The sequence below is a fragment of the Ptychodera flava genome, chromosome 6 (assembly GCF_041260155.1).
Source record: "Ptychodera flava strain L36383 chromosome 6, AS_Pfla_20210202, whole genome shotgun sequence".
Taxonomy (NCBI): Eukaryota; Metazoa; Hemichordata; class Enteropneusta; family Ptychoderidae; genus Ptychodera; species Ptychodera flava.
The window spans coordinates 17,118,096-17,142,287 of NC_091933.1; the positions used below are offsets into that span (position 1 = coordinate 17,118,096).

Here is a 24,192-nt window from a genome sequence, read left to right on the forward strand (position 1 = left end):
CACTCATTCAGATTTTGACACTACTCAACCAGTTTTCGAAACTACCCATCCACTTTTCGATACCACTCATTCAGATTTGACACTACTCAACCAGTTTTCGAAACTACCCATCCACTTTTCGATACCACTCATTCAGATTTTGACACTACTCAACCAGTTTTCGAAACTACCCATTCACTTTTCGATACCACTCATTCAGATTTTGACACTACTCAACCAGTTTTCGAAACTACCCATTCACTTTTCGATACCACTCATTCACTTTCCGATACCACTCATTCACTTTTCGATACCACTCATTCACTTTTCGATACCACTCATTCACTTTTCGATACCACTCATTCACTTTTCTAATCCACTCATTTTTTCACCCGAGTGCTCATGGGTTGCGTGAGATTAACAATGGCGGCGGATACGAACGCTTCCCTCGCATAGAGAGAGAAAAGTAGGCTTTGCGTAAGTTTACAAGCGTGACTGAACACATCGTGTACCTAGGCGAGATGGGTGTGCTCGAAAACGAAGAGCAATGCAAGTTTTGGATTCAAAATCGGCTGTTTTCGGCGGAGAAACTGCGCGCCGTATTTCCGAGGAGCTACCAGCGGTTCTGCATATAGCTATCTGCAGGGCTGTGGTGGGATGCCGTATAACGCCGGTAACACACAGCCCTGCCATGCAGAGCTACCGCAAAACCATTTTGCCACTACCAACTTAGGTTTCGATATAGACGCCCTAGTTCACTGAAGAGTTTTTACAGCTCGGCTTGCAAGCGTTGTGGCTACGTCACAACGCATCATGCCTACGTCATATGACGTCACTGAAATTTCCATCAAATTTCTCGTAATATGCTAGGGAGACTAGTAAACCGGAAGGTCAAACTCTGACCACGTGGGATACAACGGATACACGGACCGTACAGCATGGCGACGCCAGGCGGGAGAAGCAGTTCAGCTGATAAACTTAGACGTGCTAGTAGATTGATGAAAATAGCACAGAATCTCTTGGACTCTGAGCATGAACAAAGTGCTGATCTTGATCATGCTGCTGTGTCTGGGTAACCGTTTCCAGATCTCTATACGACCCCCTAAGCACACCCCAATCGACCTAAGAATTTGCTAGCGAATTTTGTCATGCACCTCTCAAATTCTTTCATCGACGTCTCATTCATAGCCGTAAAACTCTTTAGTGAACTAGGGTGTCTGATATCGAAAACTAAGTTGGTAGTGGCGAAATCGTTTTGCGAGTGTTGAAATCTGAGTAAATGGTATTGAAAACTGAGTTGGTAGTGGCGAAATGGTTTTGCGAGTGTCGAAAAGTGGAGGGTAGTTTCGAAAACTGGTTGAGTAGTGTCAAAATCTGAATGAGTGGTATCGAAAAGTGAATGAGTGGTATCGAAAAGTGAATGAGTGGTATCGAAAAGTGGATGGGTAGTTTCGAAAACTGGTTGAGTAGTGTCAAAATCTGAATGAGTGGTATCGAAAATTTGAAGTGAATGAGTGGTATCGAAAAATGAATTAGTGGTATCGAAAAGTGGATGGGTAGTTTCGGAAACTGGTTGAGTAGTGTCAAATCTGAATGAGTGGTATCGAAAAGTGAATGAGTGGTATCGAAAAGTGGATGGGTAGTTTCGAAAACTGGTTGAGTAGTGTCAAAATCTGAATGAGTGGTATCGAAAAGTGAATGAGTGGTATCGAAAAGTGAATGGGTAGTTTCGAAAACTGGTTGAGTAGTGTCAAATCTGAATGAGTGGTATCGAAAAGTGGATGGGTAGTTTCGAAAACTGGTTGAGTAGTGTCAAAATCTGAATGAGTGGTATCGAAAAGTGAATGAGTGGTATCGAAAAGTGGATGAGTGGTATCGAAAAGTGGATGGGTAGTTTCGAAAACTGGTTGAGTAGTGTCAAAATCTGAATGAGTGGTATCGAAAAGTGAATGAGTGGTATCGAAAAGTGAATGGGTAGTTTCGAAAACTGGTTGAGTAGTGTCAAAATCTGAATGAGTGGTATCGAAAAGTGGATGGGTAGTTTCGAAAACTGGTTGAGTAGTGTCAAAATCTGAATGAGTGGTATCGAAAAGTGAATGAGTGGTATCGAAAAGTGAATGAGTGGTATCGAAAAGTGGATGGGTAGTTTCGGAAACTGGTTGAGTAGTGTCAAAATCTGAATGAGTGGTATCGAAAAGTGAATGAGTGGTATCGAAAGTGAATGGGTAGTTTCGAAAACTGGTTGAGTAGTGTCAAAATCTGAATGAGTGGTATCGAAAAGTGAATGAGTGGTGTCTAAAAGTGAATGGGTAGTTTCGAAAACTGGTTGAGTAGTGTCAAAATCTGAATGAGTGGTATCGAAAAGTGAATGAGTGGTATCGAAAAGTGGATGGGTAGTTTCGAAAACTGGTTGAGTAGTGTCAAAATCTGAATGAGTGGTATCGAAAAGTGGATGGGTAGTTTCGAAAACTGGTTGAGTAGTGTCAAAATCTGAATGACTGGTATCGAAAAGTGAATGAGTGGTATCGAAAAGTGAATGAGTGGTATCGAAAAGTGGATGGGTAGTTTCGAAAACTGGTTGAGTAGTGTCAAAATCTGAATGAGTGGTATCGAAAAGTGAATGAATGGTATCGAAAAGTGAATGAGTTGTATCGAAAAGTGAATGAGTGCTATCGAAAAGTGGGGTGCTAATTTTGGCATGAATTACACTCCATATTTGTATTCCAAAGTCAGTTTTAAATAATGGCCAACGGAGTATTCATTACCGTTCTACTAAACTCTAGGAATTCTCTGCCAAACGACATAAAACATGCTCCTAATATTATACAGTCAAAAGTGAAGCTAAGAGAGTTTATAAAAGTGAATTTCCTTTGTGAACAACTTTGTTTTTACATGTACTTTCTCTAAATATTCAAAGTGTTGTATGTATTGAACCCCGATGAAAATTACTCATTGAGTAACTCGACCGCTCATTAAAAGTGTAAATAAAATAAAAAATAAAATGTATGACGTCAATACGTTCTGTGTTGCTTCATCGGTTTTCTCTCACACACACTGTGAAACATGAAAGAAAATTATCGTAGTACTCACTGTTCTGGTGTCCTGTAAGTGTATGGGACTCAAAGGCGCCTTAGGAACGCACAACGTCACGGTACTTCGAGAGGGAACTAGACAAAGTATACTTGCCTTTTTGACGGTACAAAAGACGCCGGTCTGATTTGCTTTTTGTGCAAAAAAGCAGTTTGAAATTTGGCCAACAACACCGAACAGAGATGTAGAACAGTAAATCGATACTTTCTGGAACACTTAAGTATGCAATTTGATCACAACACAAGTTTTAAGTCCGGGACGAGAGCAAAGTGTTAGGACTAAGTGTTTTGTTACAACTTAGACGTAATGTAAATGTGTATAACTGTGACAAGTAAGAATTTTTTCCTCATTTTTTTCCGAAAAATAGCTACAGGGAGGGGAAACCTCTCTGTAGCCCTCAAAAATACCTACGGGGAGCCACTATTGTGCAAGCACGCGTTGGCAGGGAGTCACAGATTGTAGCTGACCTGATATGAACTCCCGTACTCTATTTCATCACAGTCACGCGACAGCCGGTGGGAGTCACTGACGTATAATACACACTTACACTTACGTCAGTGTCATGTTAGTGTTTACAGATGACTCACGTACACAGAGATATTGCAAAATGACTATACTGTGAAAGTTATCATCCTGTGTTGAGTCGGTAAGCTCTCATTTTGCTTCGCGTGCCAGAGGGCCATGCTGGCTGCAAGAGACGGACTATTAACTGCCTGCCGTGTTAGTACCATAGCTTCTAGGATTATGAAATACAAGATGTTGAAATACGTGAGTTCTCCACCGCTGTCGTGCATAGATTATAATATTATTTGTCTAGCTACCCGGCTTGTTACTCTGTTAGTGCCAACTCGTACTTGTATTATATAAATAGAGGACTGTATAGATAGGTAGAGGCACGGTCCCTCCACAGTGGAGGGACCGTGGTAGAGGTAGCAGAAAAAATTCCTGAAGAACAAGCTGGATTTCGCAAAAAGTATAGTACAGTAGATAATATTTTTATTTTAAATGCTCTGATACAAAAACATCTTTGTCGAAAAAAATTACCATTTTATTGTATTTTCGTAGATTTCCAAAAGGCGTTTGATAATGTTGATCATAAAAAGCTTTTTAAAAAGCTAACAATGTCAGGAATGGGAGGGAAAATGTTAAATATGATTCAGAACATCTATGCCGATGTCAAATCTTGTGTAAAAGTTCAAAATCAGTTGTCCAGTTTTTTCAGTTGTAACATTGGTGTCAGACAGGGTTGTATGCTTAGCCCATTGCTTTTTGTATTATTCATTAGTGAACTACAAACAAATATAATGAATGCAGGAGGTACTGGGGTACAGATTGATGACTTGTATGACCTTTTTCTACTTTTATTTGCTGATGATTTCCACTGTAAGCTTTTATAAATATCTTGGTGTGTTATTTTCTTCAAGGGGTACATGGGGTAAAGCAATAAATACCCTGGTACAACAAGCAAGTAAAAATTTGGCGACGGTGAGGACATTTTGCTACAAAATTAGAAATCTTCCTTTATCGTTATACTTTAAGTTGTTTGATTGTATGGTCTCCCCGATCTTGACTTATTCCGCTGAAATATGGGGTTATAAAAAACATGAAAATATTGAAAAGGTGCAGTTAAGATTTTGCAAAAACATACTGGCTGTAAGATCAAATACGTCAGGAAATGCAGTATTAGGTGAATGTGGCAGACTGCCAATGTATGTTTTATGTGTAAAGAAAGTTATTAAATATTGGTTGAAAGTAATTCATATGGATAGACACCGACTTCCATTTAGAGCTTATATAATGCTCAAACGACTGGATGAAGACGGGAAAACAACCTGGGCAAGTCAAGTGCGTGTTGTACAAAATTTTGGTTTTAATTATGCATGGTTGGCACACGAAATAGGAAATCCTGAATATTTTTTGCAATTATTTATTTCAAGAGTGGTCGAAGTTTGTATCCAAACATGGTATATTAACATAAATAATGAAAAATCACTTTTTAATTATGTTCATTTCAAATTAGTGTTAGAACCAGAGAGATACATCGATATCTTACCAGAAAGACATCTGATATCAGCGATAGCTAGAATCAGATGTGCGGCGGAGAGCAAATTGGAAATTGTAAAAGGAAGGGAGCTCAAAATAGAAAGACAAACGAGATTGTGCAGATATTGTGAAGACGATGTGAATACCATTTTATGTTGATTTGTAAATTTACACTTCAGATTTAAGAAGTGACTACTTACCTGTATACTACCGTGAAAATGTTTCTTATGTTAAATTTATTGAGTTGATGGAAAACAAACAAAAGTACGTGATTTTTAGTCTGGCTAAGTACATCCATAATGACAGGGCTCGAAATTAACTTTTTACCCTGGTAGTACACTTAGACTACCATTTTCTGAAGTTGGTAGCCCAGTGCAATGGCTGGTAGTCCATGAATATTTTAATTTAGGGATACTGTACTCGTCCGAGTATAAACCCCAGGTTCAGCAAACACAAAACAGCGGTAAAAAGAGGGGCTTCTACTCGAGAAACGCTATGTTATGTGTCACGAACGCTTAATTTATCCTAATTTATATAAATTTTTAACACTTTCTATCACTTTCAAAATCGGCTTACAGCAAAACTCAGCCACGATTTCCAAGCTTAACGGACACAGTGTTTTATATCGCTATTTTAAATCAAACTGATTAAACAATCTCTTGATACAGAAATGACATTTCAGCATCAAAACCCCAAAACTTGACACAAGAACGTCTTGTATGCTGCCGATCAACAGCAGAGTGTGAAGTGGCATGCAAAGACTGCACACGGAAAAGCAACTCAACATTCTAGTATCAAACGCTCTGCATCTTGTGAAAACAACAACATAGCAGTGAAAATTGTAATAGTCACCAGAAAAAAAAACTCTTAACAGATGAAAGGATAATTGCTTCAAACAAATGAAACTGCATGTTGAATTGACTGCGTTTAGTTCGTCCTAAAGTGACGGACATCGCACGCCAAGCTAGTGTTTCATGCCCCAGGCTTTGGTAGTCCGTGTGGGCTACCATTTCATTGACTTTGGTAGCCCCAGGGAAAAGTTGGTAGTCTGTGGACGCGGGACTACCGCTAATTTCGAGCCCTGCATAATGGTATTAAAAGAGACAGATTGCAGATAGACCTCTTGAGTGAGACAGGCTTTGTGGTGTAAAAATCTTTTTGAGATGTGACCTTTGACCTTGAACTACATTTTGTGATCTGTAACATGTAACGAAAGGCCGGTGGCCTAGTGTATTGAAATAAACTATTCTTCTTTTTTCAGCGCAATGTAGGGAGACAGCAAAAAAACTGTATTTGATATATTGTATAGAAATATTGACAAAAATTGTCAACATTTAAAGCCTCTGTCCCATTGGTAGGCCAACATGTTTTTTTTTACAAAAAATCATACATGTTTAGATTTTTAAAGTAAAAGTCATGACATGTCACAAAATTGTTCTAGATTTAAAAAAAATTATTACTAACATTAGAACATTTTTTTTCGACAATAAACTGAATTTTATTCATTTTTCATTAAATAGGTCAAACTCGGAATTCGAATGGACCACGGTACAAACAAACTCACGTGTGTAAACGCGCATAGACGAACGTGTATTTCCATACGCGTTATTGCACATGTGGGTTTGTTTGTACCGTGATCACGTGATCTCTTAGGCGTACTGAGTCTGCAGAACGCATGGCGTCCTTTTTATTCCGGAGTAGAATCATTACTGAGCAAAACTTTAAAATCCCTTCCCTCTACTACCAACAAAATTTCGAATCCCCCTCTGAATTCATCCAGCCCTCTCATCGTTTTTTTTTTGTGAACACAGTCTTAGTGTATATAATAAATTTTGATAGATATCTGCAAGTTCGATTCATAATTTCACTTGTGTAAGGCCGTCTCAGATTGTCGCATAAATTCAAAAAGCGAAATTAATTTATTTTCCAACTCACTTGCATTGTGCTTACTACAAACAATCATAAACTTTTCATTCATCAAATTATAAAGAAAAAAAAAATCATTTCTTAAATTTGTTAGGGGTCTGTCTGCTTTAACCTAATCATTTCACTCTGACTGTGTGTTGACAAACATCACTGAACATGAATACTGCAGTCTTCACAAGGCCTTCAATTCTCATCAAAACTGTCAGAAAAACATACATCAGACATCATCATTTTGCACTTGTGAACTTTCGTTAACGTATTCAGACTCTCAAACTTTTACAATTCTCTTCTGATATACCACTTGTGGGGGTTCATTTTAAAGCTCTTGGTAAAAGAAAACTTTCACCGGCTTAGTTTTTCGAAATTCGAAAATTTTTATTTTTCTCCATAGAGTTAACACAGGGATGGCGGCCATTTTAATTTCAAATATCGGTAAATCTTGGGTAATTTCTCTCTCTAGTACCAAAATTTGCACGGTGACCCCCATTTTTATTCTTGATTTTGAAAGACAATGATTGAAAGATTCTTTGAGGAAAGTTAGAGCAAAAGTTTAAGTCTTTCACTTTCAAGGTGCATACTACCTTAAGGGGAGGGGAGAGGGTTTTGATCTCAACAAATTAGAATATCATTTCTTCAGCTTATGCGACAATCTGAGACGGTCCCTAAGCAGTAACATAGTAACATACCTGTTGTGTTTGTTTTGCTTTCTTTGCCTTCTTCTTGCCTTGATGACACCCCAATACTAAATTTCCAACAATAATGAACAGTACTCCATCCAATGCTATAGAATTGGTATCCATAGAACATTCAGGCAAATTCCATCGAACCTTATGTGGCATATCTTCAAAAACAATAAAAGATGTAGTTTGAATTTAGCTAGTAATGATTATTGATTAACACAGTCAACATTTAATTGCCTGTGAATATCAAGATTATGTATTTATACAGGGATAAACTTCCCAACTTTAAAAACACTATAATAACTTCACGTTACTCCAGCTTACAAGGCCTTGACTTATTATTTTACCAAATAATGGATGTAATTCCATGCCAAAATATGTCATATTTCGTGCAACCTATAAAATTCACTGATAATTTGTGATGGAAAGATGTTAAAAACAGTTAAAGATTCACAAAATGCAGGGACTTTACCAAAGTGTTTCCAAACATTTTCAAGGACCATTTGAGGCCAAATATAAATTTAACAGGGGTGGTTTCATAGAAATGTTGTCAAATTATTCTTGAGACTCACCAGTTTTTGCCATTATACACGGATTAGGTGGAATGGTTACACACACTATTACTCATAGTTTTATAAACCTAAGCTGGATACATTATTGAGAGGGAATAATTTGATTTGCACTATGAAATATATCAAGTCAATGTTTCCATTAAATGGTAGAAGCTACATGTCAACTTGGTGATTGCAATGATATACTCATCTCTAGGTATTATGTGTTACATTGTAAAATGAGGGGAAATTACGGGATGAAAATTAAGAGAGTCCACGTCATATATAGTGTACACATCAAATATGAGATATGGTGATCAAATTACCCTCTTAACCATGTACTTTGTTTACATTTCACTTAATTTTCAATTTCAATTTATTTATTTATTTCGAGAGCCAGCTCATACACCAAAATGTACAGAAAAAGGGGGGACACAAACTATAAAAAACTAATACACAATGGAAATGAAAAATATCAGACAGAGAAAACTTTAAAAGCAATGAGAAAAGTCTTTTCCAGAACAGGCTACCAAACATAATATATGTATTGATACCAGTACTGATAAGAGAATTTTTAAATTTATCAACGTCATATAAAATTTCGAGCGAAAGTGCGCTGTTTACTTTCGAAAGTCAAAATGTTGCTCTGAACAAGTGTTCGAGATACTTAATCTTCTGTCAATACCAAACAAAATTCTAAAACCGTTGTTATAAGCAACGCGAACATTATTGATACTCTGATTTGTGAACTTACTCTAAATATGTGAGCAATACAAAGAAGTATAATAAGTTATAAAAAGTTTAGTTTTGACCGAGTACGAACAGTTCCAAAACTCGCGGATTAAAGTGTTAGCTCTGGCATAAAACAACCTCATATGACGCTTAATATCATCATTATCATCGCCATTGCAGTTGAAAATGATACCAAGGTAAGAATGCTTATCTACAAAAGAAAACTCTTTGTCATACAAGTACACATGCGGAATCTTACAAATATTTAGCATATCAGGCAAAATGCAAGACACGTAGATTTCAAAGCATTGAAGACAATATCATGGTCATTAGCATATTGAGTACAAATATTCAAGAGGTTGTGATACCCTTTACACTAGGATAAATCAGTACTATGTCATCAGCATATAACAGGGGATTCATGCACTTTCCACCGAGGAAGCAGCCGATATTTTGCTTAACAAGTAAATGACTAAGTTTATCAACATAAACTGAAAAAAGACGTGGAGAAAGTATGCCTCCTTGTCATACACCATTACATGTTTTAAAATGTTTAGATAAAATAGAACCCCCTCTTACAGCAAAGTCTTTATGCCTACACCAATAAACCAACATACGAACTCTAAAATTCGAAATACCTCTATCAATCAATTTGCGATATAGTGTCAAGTGATTCATTTTATCGAAGGCTTTTGTCGCATCAAAAAAGCAAACGAAAGCAGGGGTATATGACGCTTATAAAATCAATTATTTCTTTTAATAGAAACACACACATATCAGTTGAATCAGTTGAGTGACTTTCTTTAAAACCAAATTGATGATCACTTGTGTACAGTAGACTATCACACTTATCAAGAATGAATAATTCATACATCTTAGAAATGGCAGTGGCAATAGCAATTGGGCGATAATTCCAGATTTAGTAACATAACCATTTTTATTCTTTATAAGTGGAACCAAGGTGGTGTCCATCATGCGAGATGGCAAGTAACCATGAATATGCGCTGCAGTAACATCATTGAGAGAAGAACATGCAGGCGTGAATGCACAAACTTACGATGCTCAGCTGCAGTGCCATCTGGACCAGTAGATTTACCACTGGCCAATTTTGCAATGGAATTTCTAATGGCAGTTGGAGTGACAATTATATCCTCATCGAATGAAACAATCGATGTAGTATCTTTTACAAAACACTCATTATTGTTGTTGGTGACAGAGGAAAGCAGACTTTCAAAATGGTCACGCCACAGATTTGCAATGTCATGTTGCCCATTTCAGCCATCAATGGTTGATGACAAAGGACACTTCTTTTTACTCTTAACACGCTTCCAAAACTGCTTGTTATTATTGTTACAGAGGTTGTCTGCTAAGGCGTTAGCTCTCATTTGGGACTCACTATTTTTACAGATCTGAAAAACATACTTATACTTAGCACGTGATTTCCTCACGAGCTCAAAAATCGGACCTTGTCCGGGACTGCCTGAGTCCTGCCACAACAGGAAAGCATCGTGAGCAATGTCAAGATAATCGTTAACATGTTGATTCCAACCTGGAATTGATTTGGCCCCAATATTACAATGAATATTAGAAGGAATGATTTACAAACCAACATCCTTCAAAGCTTCAGAAATATCATCATACAGTTTGGAATTGATTGCAAATGAGAAGGGTTAGTACAGTTTTAATTCCTACAAATGACAGCTTCTTTGTTGATATTAATTTCTCTAAGGTTATTACATGAACAGTTGAAATAACAATGCATTGATCTATGATTCACCTTGGACCAATGAACGAGACAAAGCATGATTCAGAAAAATCACAAACTTCATTATAACTGACATGATATATATACTCTATAGATATAGAGCACCTACTCTCAAAGTAGAGCTTACAGGCTCATGTCAAGAGTAGAGAGGATGCAAAATTTTAGGGAATTGTGTTTAACCATTTGACCAGCGTAGTTTGGCCCAAAGCCATTGTTATCATGTTGTTTCTAAATATCACATGTCTGTTTCTCAAATAATAATTGCAAGAAGTGTGTGAAAATAAGGAGGGTCCGAGACCAAAATATCTCTGGTCAGGCCGAAAGTTTTAGCAACATGTAAGTCCTTGTGACTGACTGGAATTTGGAATAAATGATAAAAAGTCTCTTTCAAGACCTGTGGCAGCTTCTAATGCAGATGATGACTATACATATGTTAAAAAATTTAAAATAATTTAAATATTTCTGCCTATGAATTATGTGATTCAGACTTCAATTACAGTGAGGAAGATGAGAGCTGTGATCTTTTTGAGATTCCTTATAATTAAGATGAATGATTCATGATCATTCACCTACACTATTCTGCAATCTATGTGAACAATATTGCTTTGAGTGAATGCTTGCTGACTCTATTAATAAAAGGACATGAACAATTACAGATAAGTTGCAATGTTTTATTTTATGTAGGCTGAAAAGTTTAACCAACTGAATACAAATATAACAAGTATAAAAACATTAAAGCTACATTAGTTATAACTTGATTATTGTTTTGTAGATAAATAAATAAACAATTAATAAATCATATCTAATATAAAATACTTTGAAAGACATACATAGACTATTATAAGAAATACAAATAAGAATAAAATAAAATTACAAATAATTAGTTCGAATTATATTCAAGTTTTATGCAGCAAAACAAAAGTATTTGGTATGACATTAATAATACATACAAATCTAAAAAATACAAATAATTTATGAAATTAAATTAAATTATATCATACCAGTATATTGATGGCACAAATACAGCGATCTGATTGGTGGAGACGCCAAAAGAACCGTGGTATATTGGCGATATACCAGGAAGACACTATTTCCCATCCAGTAAAAGCAGGTCATTTGCATAATCGACGTGCGTGGTCGACGCGCGAAAAGAACCGTGGTATATTGGCGATATACCACTGCTGGCATACTCGCGAGCTCTCAGCTTGAGCAAAAATTCGTTTTTGACGTTCCACGCTAGAATTTCAATATACTGCTGTGATATAAAATAGCAATAAATCACTCCCAGTGACGGTATCCCACTCGATTTTGACCAGTTCACTTAATTAAAGAACACTTTGATGAAAATTCAAAAAATGTGAAATATTGTTCTCACACTTCAGGGAATTATCTTATCGGCAGAAGGAGGGGAGCTTTTTATTCAGTGCGGTGGGGCATATAACTTTCACTGGTAGAGTGAAGGGGCACATAATGTTTGCAGTCATAAGAAACACACGATTGGAACAAATTTAGGATAATTGGATGATACAGTGATGTCTTTTAAAGCTGCAAATGTAAGCTCATCTGCTTTTCTTTTTAAGTTACAGACTTGTTTTTTATGAGTAGTTTGTAATATTGTAACATTCAGCTGTAGGGCACCTAACATTTTTAAGAAATTTGAAAAATACGAAGATTCAATTATCCCAAATTAGTTCCAATCGTGTTTGGAGAAGACTATGGTAAAAAGTATACTAAAGTGAAATATCATTTTCACATCATGCATTGTACAGAACCCCCCCCCCTCCCCTTCTGCCCACATGATAATTCCCGGAATTGTGAGAACATAGTTCACTTTCGAACGGTTTCTTATAAGTGTGATCTAAAAATTATGTGACTATCATATCCCCTTTCATTGCATCAATGATAGTTATAGGTATCGCCTTCAGTATGGTGTTGGTACTTGTATATCTTGCATTGTACACAAAGCCTCCCCTTCGTCCGATAACATAAGTCATTTTTGCATATTGTTATCAAAGTGTTCCCAATAACATATCATGTCCTCCTTCAGGGCTTCGGTGACAGTTATTTGCTCCCTTCAGTCTTTTGCTTGTATATTTTGTACCCAACATCCTTCTTTCAGCCAATCACATAATTCCTGAAATGTGAGGATAATATTTCATGGGTTTATATTTGTATCCAAGTGTTCTCTAATAAAACCGTGAATGTCTTGTCGCTTTTCACAGCATCAGTGAAAGCTAATGTCTCTGTCTGGTCTTGTACTTGTATGTATCATGGTAGGGACGAACTAAAATAATTTAATAATAATTTAATAGTTTTGTCAAAAGTCAAACCTTCTACCTGGTATGTTTGGAAAACTGTGATGAGTAATAGTAGTGTAAATATCTATATGTCATTTGTCCAAAGCTAAGCTTATGGCTCACTCTTTCCCCTTCTCCTCCCCTTCGCCTTCCCCCTTCGTTTTAGTTTTCCCCTACGTGGTGCAACGAGGAAAATGTCATGAATGGTATAATTAAACAAACTGAAACTATAAATACAAGAAGACCAATCTTTACAATTGGCATATATGTACATTGAAATTTAACTTCAGCAAGACTGCATAATCAATTGAATCGTCGAGCGATCAAAACACAAACATATATCATAATTCAAATGTCATCATGAATTGCCTGCCCTATTCTGACATATTGTTCTAGACCAAGTGCATCAAATATTGAACAAGGGCAAATGAACAGTTATTCGTAATTACACATTTAAGCTGGTTTCAATATATGAATTTGGTCTTCCAATGAAACAGCTTGACAAAAACACATCGTACATGCGGTATGAGTGACGACATAATGTTATGTAACAACTGTTGTGTTCGAAATATGACATTCGGCACTAGTGTGTTGTACAGTACCAGTTCAAATTATCACTGATTTCTGGCTATGACTGTTTACAAAGAGTGTACCATGCGCGAAATTTTAAAACACCGATACTTTTCTGTGCTCGCTTCATCACTATTTACGACTGAAAGCACGAGCGAGATACAGCATGCACTGATATCCATACGGTCATACGCAAGAGTTCGTAGGTAATCTGTCGAACATGACCATAGGGGTCGCCCTGCGCTCTCAGCCACTTTCAGCCTAGCCATGAAGATAGTAGATGCTTATGCTCTCTTCGTGCTGCTGGTAACGGTGATATCATTTATGCTGAACACGATGTGGTTGAATCTTCATGTAAACTTTCACTCTGTGGAAAGGAAAGAAGGTTCTCGTGCACCTCAGACTAGCAAAGGTCCAAGGGGTACATCGGAATTCGTGATTAGGAAGAACGGTACTGGCGTGACGGTGGCTCGAATGAACGACTCATCAAACTTGTTCCATGGTGAGAAAAGGGCTGGTTCCACTTCCATAAAATCACAGGTAATATTCTAACTCACGTCTTCATGCTAACGTAAGTATTGACAAACCCCTATCATTCGGACAACTGCCTTCCCCGGTCCCGGGAGTTCAACTTACCTTTGGCACCTTGTCTGTGCCTTTGGTGTGTATTCAAGCAAACAAGCAGATCAACCTGATAAGGTTCATTGATCCAAAAGGATGGAAATATAATACTGCAGTTGTTATATGTGCCCTGTACACTAATACTCAACTTATCAATGATCAAATTGAATATTCTATATGTAAGTTTACAACCAATGTGACAGTTTCTACTAAATTAATAAAAATATACAAGTTTCCGTTCAAGTTCATCGAATACTTCTTCCCATTTAACTTGGACTTTGAAGTTTGAGAAGCCTAATCGATGCGTTTATCTTGAGCCTAGTCCAAGGTTAGACTCAATAGCTACTTCCCTTAACTATCTGCTCAAAGGATTGGTGTTGCGTCACTCACTGCAAGTCTTAAATTCTACTTATTCACTTCATATTAATAGACGACCAATAACAACTTATAATTTCGAAAAGTGTTCACAATTACGGTGGCAATTTGTGGTAAATGACACTTGACTGATTGAAGACAGGTGTCCATTTACTCCATTCATGGGAGCTACCAATTTGGCAGCTCCATGGTCCATTCAACTTATTGATTGCCATAACCACCGTCTCTCCCTCCGTCGGTGTGTGGAGGGACTGTGATGTAACCTATACATGGATGTTTGAGGTTCGGATTGTAAGGCAGTTTCGTTTCTATAGTGACCATAGAGTAAAAAAAATGGTCCCTTCAGCCAGGGTCTCTTCAGAAGGGACTGTTTTTTCAGCTTATATCTCGATTTAATCATGGCGTAGCAAGGTACCCAACCGTCAGAAAAATCTTTGAGTAATTAGCCGATGACTTCCTCACTTAATGTTTAGAATTACATTCTAAAATTTACAAATCTACGCAAGAGTTGAACTTCACTGTGAAGTCAAACAAAAATCCCCCCGCGACACAAGCATTTCTTGTAAACGTTTGGTCAACTCAGATAACCTATTAATTGTCTTAAGTTGATTAAATCCTTGCATTAAGTCCGATAAGCTTATTATTACTTTGTTAGTATGTCTGCAGTCGCTACAATTGTGTACAAAACGTATCGTAGTATTTGCGGACAAATGTTGCTAAAATCATGAATTTTGCAGTCATTATCAGGGCTTTACTAAATAGTATTGCCTTTTCCCAAAAAGACAAAAGGTTACCAATTGGTATATCTTGAATACAATTCCAAGAAAATTCTGACACATTTCAAGTCGGAGTCCTATGAAATAAACGCGCCTCGGTGACAGATATTCGTACTCTCAAACTTTTTCAATCATATACGAGGTACTATTCTCTGGGTCTGTGGGACAAATCACATTTGAGCTTTGGTTTTAAACTTACTCTTGGAAAAACCTATAGTATTTTCATAGGCCTGGTATTTTCCAGGTTCTACTAGACTGCTCCTACCGGCTCAGACTTTTTACTTTGAAACACTTGGGAAATGATGTACCTACGTTTTTGATCCGATCTATCCTCGGAACTATTCGTTTGTGCCCTAAATAAAATTTGGAATTTCGCCTAAAACTGTCATTTCACATGGATAATATTTTCTCGAGGGTCTATGGTTAAATAAATGAGTATTTTATCCCGAACGTTTTTTTTTCCCATCGCATCGTCTGCAATTTAGTACGCCCATAATAGTAAACTGTTGCTGTCATTTTTCATTCCCACACTTTGACAGTAAGCATATAGTGTTCACAAGCACAAACTCTTTATGGTCGTCAGTAATTAAAACCAGCTGTTTCACTAGATAACCAGGTTTATGAAATATTTGTTTTCTGCCCCGTTCAGAGTGATTTATCAGAATGATTTGCATCGAGTGAAAAGTTAGACGCCCCATAATGGTGCTCTGGAATTTTTAAGGCCTCCTTGAACACCAATTTTTCCCGCCCCCCACCTGCCGTTAATGTTGTTCGTTCCATAAAATGTATTCACCAGGGCAAAAGACGCTATGTTGTCTCAGCAAATGAATGACTAGTAACCACAGTGGTAAAGTTTTGTTATACATTGAAATACATAGACTTTTATTCCACTAATCTCATCACATCAATGATTTCAGATCTGAAACATGGTGGAAAATTTTCTATATTTCCCGTATTCTTCCGTCCTCTCCCATTATTTGTGAACACAGCGATGGGGGATTATAATAGCGGAGTAAGACTTGTTAATGAAATATGACTAATGAGTAATGGACTTCTATATAAATGTTGCTCATAAGATCCTAACGTCCTTTAACCCTAGGTCGTACCGGACACGCATTTTTGCGAGCCCTAAACCGAAATTAGCCATACAGAATTTCAACGGAGTGTTTTAAATGACTAGAAGATTCAAATTCACTAAGAACTGAAAGTTACGAAGCTCAAATCAAATGTACTCCTTCGAAATTCAGATCTGGACAACCTTCAAACTCTCGAGAGATTTTATATTGTTAAATACAAGTTTGCAAATAAACAATCTTGCGAGAATTTAAAGAAAGCTTTCATTATATGTAGAAAAACTGAGCACTATAGAATTAAATTTAACATATTCTATTACTAATATACAACAATGAATAGGGGGGCCTACATCTAAAATTTGGTGAGGCTGATTTCATACTCAACAGGCAAATAGTTATGAAATGTACTTTGTCGAGATGAGAAAATCTCATGGCAGTGGTGGGGCTCTCACTACAGGTTGCATCAGGAAATACAAGAGAAAAGCCTTACAGAATGTGTTCGAATCTCTGTCGACTGCAGTAAAGATCAAGTACACGGAAAGTTCGCAACATCGATCAGCATTAAGGATATCTCAAGGATGAAAATGAGTGTATTTTAATATTTGTCTTACTGGTAGCGCTGTTCTCAATTCATAGTATAGATTATTTTTATGTTTATCGCTCCTTTCGTTTCGATGTATCATTACTGTTGTTGTTTTCCTGTTTACAAGTGTGTTTACTCCATTTTCTTAATTTCTTCTAATGTTGTTTTGGTAGGTGTTCGTTTGATGGTTCGTTCAGAAAAAAAGATTTTGTATTTTTTTTATTTTTCAAACAATTCTCGTTTCTGTTTGGCTTACAGACTTCTACTCATTTAAGGCCGAAAACTGACGTAAAGGTGGTTAGGAAATACCTCGTACCCGTCATGCTCGGAAACCAAGGCCCAAACAACCAGCTCCAAGCTTTAAAGTCCACGATCGCTTTTGCTTTGCACAGGAACAGAACACTCGTGCTCACCCCGTTCTATAACCACTTCACCCTTGTAAGAAACGTCGCTGACGACTTCGGACCTTTCAACGATACTCTTGACGTGTCGTTGCTAGGGAAACTGCTACCAGTAGCAACAGTGGAGGAATTTAAAACGCAGTGTCCACGAGGAGTCGAGGCAGTGCTCCATGCAATTAATCATACTTGGGGGATGTCAGAAAGAGAATACCTTGGCACTCTGAGAGCTCTTAACAGAGATATCAACTCTCGTTACAGCAATATTACGGGGATCAAATTCCCGGATCTCAACGGCAATGATGAAACCGTGATCGGTTTACCGGTGAAGGACATACCGAAAAATAACATGCCTCTCCCCAAGTTTCTGGAAATGTCGCAAGACACGTTTGACTCGAAATCACGCTGTGTTGCGATGGTATACGCATATGGAATGTGGAAAAGATTCACCTATTCCGACTACATTCTGACTTTTGTCGAGTATATCAAAAGAGCCCCATCTATACGCCGAATCGCAAATGCTTTCGTTCAGGAATTCCTCGGCGGCGGATCATATATTGCCGTTCATTGGAGGTTTAACTCGGAGTACAAAAAGTTTTGGTATGGGCTTACTGTTTGTGTTTCGTCAATTGAAACGACACATTCACAACGCATTTTGCTACTACATACTACTACATTCCAGATGGACTTCTGTCTGTTCAGGGAATGCATATGATATGTGGATATGGAACATCTGTTGAAACCTTGGTCATTAAGCTTCAGCATTTTGCTGAAACCCAATGATACTGATACTAATTCTGAATATCAGCGTTCTGAACATCGCGTGCTGCAACATTCATTTGTACACTGAATATTTATCATATAAAAAGCGCTACGATACTTGATAAAACTACTTTCGTTTTTCTTGGTCTGTTTAGGAAGGTAACAGAATATTCGGACTATTTTCAAGAATTTGTACACTGAAACATTATCCCAAATATCCAGAATTAGTCAGTCAATTTCATTCATGATTGAATTTCCTTCAATTTACGTTTTCTTCAATTTACAATCCCTTTGTAAATACAAGCATATAAACTAAGGATGGAAGAAATATTTCATGCTCTCTCTCTCTCTCTCTCTCTCTCTCTCTCTCTCTCTCTCTCTCTCTCTCTCTCTCTCTCTCTCTCTCTCTCTCTCTCTCTCTTTTGCAGGTGTGATCGCATGCACACGAAGGCATGTATCATGTTCAAAATGCCCCCGAGGAATGTCTCAGAAGTACTGCTATCATACATGAAACAGTATAACGCAACGTCTGTCTATTTTGCGTCAACTATGTCATCAGGGGTAAGACCTATCGGCTTTGTGTGCATGGATGGATGTGGTGCAAGCATAGGTGTGTGAATGTGGGAATGTTCCTAGTTTTGGTACACGTTAATTCATGTCGGTGTACGTGCGGATCTCTGTGAACATGTCAGCATGTAAGATGAATGCATGCATTTGTGTCTTGTGTGTGTGTGACAACATAGTTTACAAGAATATATGGCAGATAATTGACTCATATAATTTATTTAAGTTATTGTCTGGAAAAGTAAAGTAACTTAGTAACATATTACTATTATTTAGTTTTTCTGATTTTCATGCCCACTCAAATCCCCTCTTTCGTCAACTAAACATCCTTCATATTTTTAAATTAAGTAATTACTGTTCTTGCCTTTTTGTTTTTTGATTTCAAAAATAACGGGTTTCCAATCACTATTAACAATTGTTTTGAACTCCTCGCCATGTAGATACACGATCAGTAGAGCATAGCAATTATTGTATTCCTAAAACAAGGCTTACAGTCACACAACACAACATTAAGTATGCAGCAATTAAACATTGGAATTCTCTACCTTCTTCATTTAAGCAAATAACGTGTAGACAAAGGTTCAAAGTAGAATTAAGAAACTACTTAATGAACATATAACAATATGTATCTTTTTTCTTGAGTTGTTTATGTATCTAATGTATTTTATTTCCTCTTTATCTCCGATATGTATTTTGTCTTACTTGAGCCCTTTATGGCATCATTGATTGCAGTTATTAGCTGAGTAGTGGGCCATGGACTCGACTAGTCCTTATGGACTATTTCTATGGTCCAAACCAGATAAAGTCATACTTTCACAGTGACTGTAATATTTTTCTTGTAATTGTCCGTTTATCTGGTTGAATAAACAATTCAATTCAATTCAATTCAATTCAATATCGTTTGTAGAATGCGGTCATTCAACACCTGAACTCAACAATCCCAAGGTTTTATATGGCCAGCGATCTGATCTCCAGCTCAATACCAGGTGCGTGGAAATTAAAGGGCGATAACTACAGACTATCCTTGGTTGAACAGGAACTTTGTAAAGGTGAGTGAGGCAGTCACAAGTTTTGCAAAGCATCGAGCTGTCGCACCATATATGTAATTTCATTGCAAAATGAGAACTATCCTGTACTTCTTGTACTTGTAATGCTTTTACCAGGGAGTACTTGGGTAGAGAAACATGACTTAATAAATAGACTGTTTAGAGACTGAAACTGTTTAACACCTTAGAAACTCTTGCTGTGTTTCTATCAGTGTCTGTAGTTTTTTTCTAGATTTAAGGAACAGAAGAAGTTGAGACTGTTTGACATTAAAAGAAAGTTCCATTTTAGTTCTCCAAATAACGATGTAAAAAAGCCTATGCTGCCTGACCATGTGTGCTTTGTAATCTAAGATGTCCATATTTCATCACTGACTTTGTGTCCGCTACTTTTTGTTTCAGTGTCAACGTTTTTTGTGGCCAGTCGTCTGTCATCATGGAGTGACACGGTTGTGGAGGAAAGATTGTGGCATAACCATGCGTACATGCCTGACAACCTTTATCCGTATTACACTGTGTCATGATGATCTTTAGAGCAGGGAATGGAAAAGGGACTTGTCATCGTTATTTTGTGCTTTCAATGGAAGCATAGCATGGCAGTGTTGTATCTCTACAAAGTGTCCTGGTACACAAATGGATGTAGTATGATATCGTTGCACTGCGGGCTTCATAAAATTGTGTGTAAACTTTTACTCAGCTTTGCCGTGTAAAAGTGTGCAAGTGAAGAAATCTCAGTTGTAGGTCACATATTTTTGAGGTCAATTTTTGATTGCTTTGAACACATACCTAGGTAGATACATTAACTAAATCGTACATGGACGGAATACATGAGGCCTTCTCTTACATTTGTAACTTTGGAAAAGTAAACACACGTTTTAAGAAAAGTTGTATAGAGACCCAGGTATGTAAGCTCTGGGACACGAACATAAATTCAAGATTATACTACGAGTTGCTGCTCAAGGTGAGATTTCAACCAAACTTTAAAATTCACCAAATGGTCGATAGCAATGCTAAACGATTCAAGTCTTGCATGATTATTGAGTAAAAATGGACGACGTCTTGCACACCGTTGAGTTATGAATAGTACAAAGTATGCATCGTGTAAGGAAATAATTTATGAGATTTAAGTATAGGTTAATAATACATGATCATTTTGATCACGTTATGAAGATTATAAACATGTCGTACTCATAATTGTAGAGTTCGATTTAGTGTTCAGAACTACACGAACATTCTTCCATACAATAAACTTGGCAAGGTACCTGGATCCTTTACCCTTCAAACCCTAAAACTTGATGGTACATTTTTTTCGGTAAACGGAAAATTATAGAGTAAAACGTCACATTGAGGTTATGGTCACCCAACATTCATATTCAATCAGCGTTATTTGCAACTGTCACACAGAACTATGATAGCGTTACGCTTTACATTTTCTAAATAATTTTGCACGTCTATTGCAGTGTACGATTGTATGATATTCTTGAAACTACGCAAATGCAACCACGTGGAAATTGATGCAGCGGGTTCAGGAATGTACTGAACAGCTGACGTTGGCGTGTCCATAAGTTCACTCTAAGTTCAGAGAATATCCCAAATGTAAGGGAGCTGTCATTAGTTACGGTCTTGGGTGGAGGAATTTCATCGGAAACTCCGAAATTTCGAGTACTCCCCCCCCGCCAACCATGATGAATTTGAGTAACCCCCTGTCAATCTCTGAAATTTTGACTGACCCCCCCCCCCCAACTTAGAGAAGTTAAATACCAATATATGCATCCGTAAAATTAAAAAAATACAGCAATAGTAAAGACTTTCAAATCCTGGTGTACCCTGCCAGATTATCATCGCTTATTTCATGACAGACGAAAAGGTGAATTAATCAAAATAAATGGCAAAGTCACAACAAAATACAGATATAAAAGCTCACGTTATAACCAGTATCCAACCATATTATAGTATATTGTTTAATTCGGATGTGTATCATGACAGGGTTTTCACAAAGATATCTGACTTGGCAGAATTTGAAAGTACAGTTGGAGAACACGTGAGAGGCTGAGGGGGAAGGTGTCAGAGGGGCTGTCCCCTATCTTGCATGGAAAATTTTGAGATGTTGATGTGTGCAATAGTGCAGTCCGGTGAAATCTGAGAGGTTTTTTAATTTTTTATTAAGTAAAACTCTTAGAATACCCCAAGGTGGAGAGCATGAGAGGGGGGTGTCCCCCTCTCGTATCGAAAATTTTGAGAGATTAATGTATGTAATGGTGCAATCTGAAAGGTGTTTCAATTTATTTTGCACTCATATGTTTCTTTGATAATAAAGGATGAATTCACAACAGTACAGTTTTGTCCTAGATCCTGTGAAAAACTTTGATAAATTGATGTGCGCCATGGTGCAGTGTAGTGCAATCTGAGAGGTATTATCAATTTGTCTTTTACCAGTAAAACTGTTAGAGCACCCTAAGGGGGAGAGCACGAGAAGGGGTGTCCCCCCTCTCGCATCGAAAATTTTGAGAAGGTGTTTCAATTTATTTCGCACAAAAAATTGAGTAACCCCCTTCTTTCTCTCCACATTTTGAGCAACACCCTAGAAGTTTTGAATTTTTTGAGTGACACCCCCCCCCCTCACATTCCTCCGACCCCCAGGCCGTAAGCTTATGTTGTATGCGTTGTGGCTGCTTTCTTAAGCCGGAACAATACACTCTCGTCCTTTACATATTCGCGTGGAAAGTGTTTTGAATTCAATTGTATCAACAAATGTTAGTACAGGGTCATCTACTCATTTACTCAAGCACAGACAACCTTGTCTGTTACTCAAGTATCACGTGACTAGTCCGGCACGATCAACCTCCAAGTATCCAACGGGCAATTACCTATTCTCCAACTGAGCAAACAAACTCATCCTACGAAATACATGACAAATTAATCCCGCCATAGGTATGCCATTGGTTTGAAGTATTTTGAAGTGTCGGCATCATAGCTTACATAGCTTTTGCCCCTACCTATCACCAGCACTGTGTATACAGGCCCTACATTTCACGGACAACGTGGTGCAACGTGGTGCAACGTGGAAAATGTTATGAATGGCATAATTAAGCATACGGAAACTATAAATATAGGAAGACCAACCTTCACAATTGGCATACAGGTACTCTGAAATTAATTTGAGCGAGGTTGCATAATCACTTGCATCGACGAGCGGTCAAAACACAAACATAAATCATAATTCAAATGTCCTTATGAATAACCCTCTTCTGCAAAGAGCAGCGACTGTATTTGTTTCGAGGCTATTTAAAGTGCACATTGAACAAAAGTCAAATAAAAAGTTATTCGTAATTTCACATGTAAGCTGGTTACAATATATGAACTTGGTCTTCTAATGAAACAGCTTGACAAAAACACATCGTACATGTGGCATGGATGACGACATGATTGTTACGGACTGGTCAGTTTCTTCAGCCTGGGGGGGGGCCGGTGGATTCATGGGGGGGTCACCCTGTTTTTGACTTTGGTGATAGGGGGGGTCACCATGTTTTTGAAATGCCCAATAGGGGGGGTCAGTGTGTTTTTGAATTTAGAAACAGGCTCATCATTGCCTAAAATGCTAGTTTCAGCCACAAATTTCATCATTCATTGCATTTTTCGGCGCGCCCTTCGGGCGCGTAACTTGAATAATAATCAGTCATATTTTCAGCACGCCCAACTTTAACATATCAAGCATACATACATCAGAGATATCTGTATGTTCAATATTTTTCAGCGTGCTCTTCAAGCTCATTACTTTAATATATCAGACATTTTTCAGCATGCCCTTCAGGTGCATGACGTTAATATACAAGGCATATATATCAGAGATATCAGGATGTTTCATATTTTTCGGCGCGCCCTTCGGGCGCCATACTTTAATAATTCAGAGATATCTTGATGTTTGCTAAGTGAAAGTGTACCATTATGAAATCTGCATTTCATATGAAAAGCATGACAAATTCCTGATACTTTTCTGTTCTCTCTATGAGAATTCAGTATGAGAAAGCAACATGCACAAATATTTCACAATATATATTTGATACAGTGACTTATTTTAGAGATAGAAAAATGACAAGATATCTTTCCTTCTCATTGATGCAATTATTTTCCTTTGTTTCACAGGTTTTCTGTAGAAAGATGCTTTTTTATGAACAAAATAACAGTTAAAAAAGGCAGTTTTTGTCATTATTAGCTGTGCTTTTATGGTTTCAATGTTACAAGAGAAGGTCCTCTCAGACACTGTACACATCAGATTTGGCTAAAAAAAGCTCTCTATGGCTCCTCAGGAGATTTAATTGGATGGTTGGCAAGTCTTAACACCCATCAAAGTTTTTGATTCACTG

The 24,192-nt window shown here is 37.4% G+C and overlaps 1 protein-coding gene across 1 annotated transcript; it reads left to right on the plus strand.

Moving 5' to 3' along the window:
• Window positions 1-13,659: 13,659 nt before the first annotated feature.
• Window positions 13,660-22,108, plus strand: LOC139134995 (uncharacterized). The gene is made up of 5 exons (XM_070702147.1): window positions 13,660-14,173; window positions 17,320-18,059; window positions 18,650-18,782; window positions 19,693-19,834; window positions 20,231-22,108. Exons 1-5 carry the CDS (start codon window positions 13,901-13,903, stop codon window positions 20,350-20,352), a joined length of 1,410 nt encoding a protein of 469 aa, XP_070558248.1. The 5' UTR covers window positions 13,660-13,900; the 3' UTR covers window positions 20,353-22,108.
• Window positions 22,109-24,192: the final 2,084 nt, after the last annotated feature.

Coding starts and splice junctions, on each gene's coding strand:
- LOC139134995 (XM_070702147.1), top strand. CDS start 13,901: ATGAAGATAGTAGATGCTTATGCTCTCTTCGTGCTGCTGGTAACGGTG. Junction 14,174..17,319: donor CCACTTCCATAAAATCACAG/GTAATATTCTAA, acceptor TTTGGCTTACAG/ACTTCTACTCATTTAAGGCC. Junction 18,060..18,649: donor TCGGAGTACAAAAAGTTTTG/GTATGGGCTTAC, acceptor TCTCTTTTGCAG/GTGTGATCGCATGCACACGA.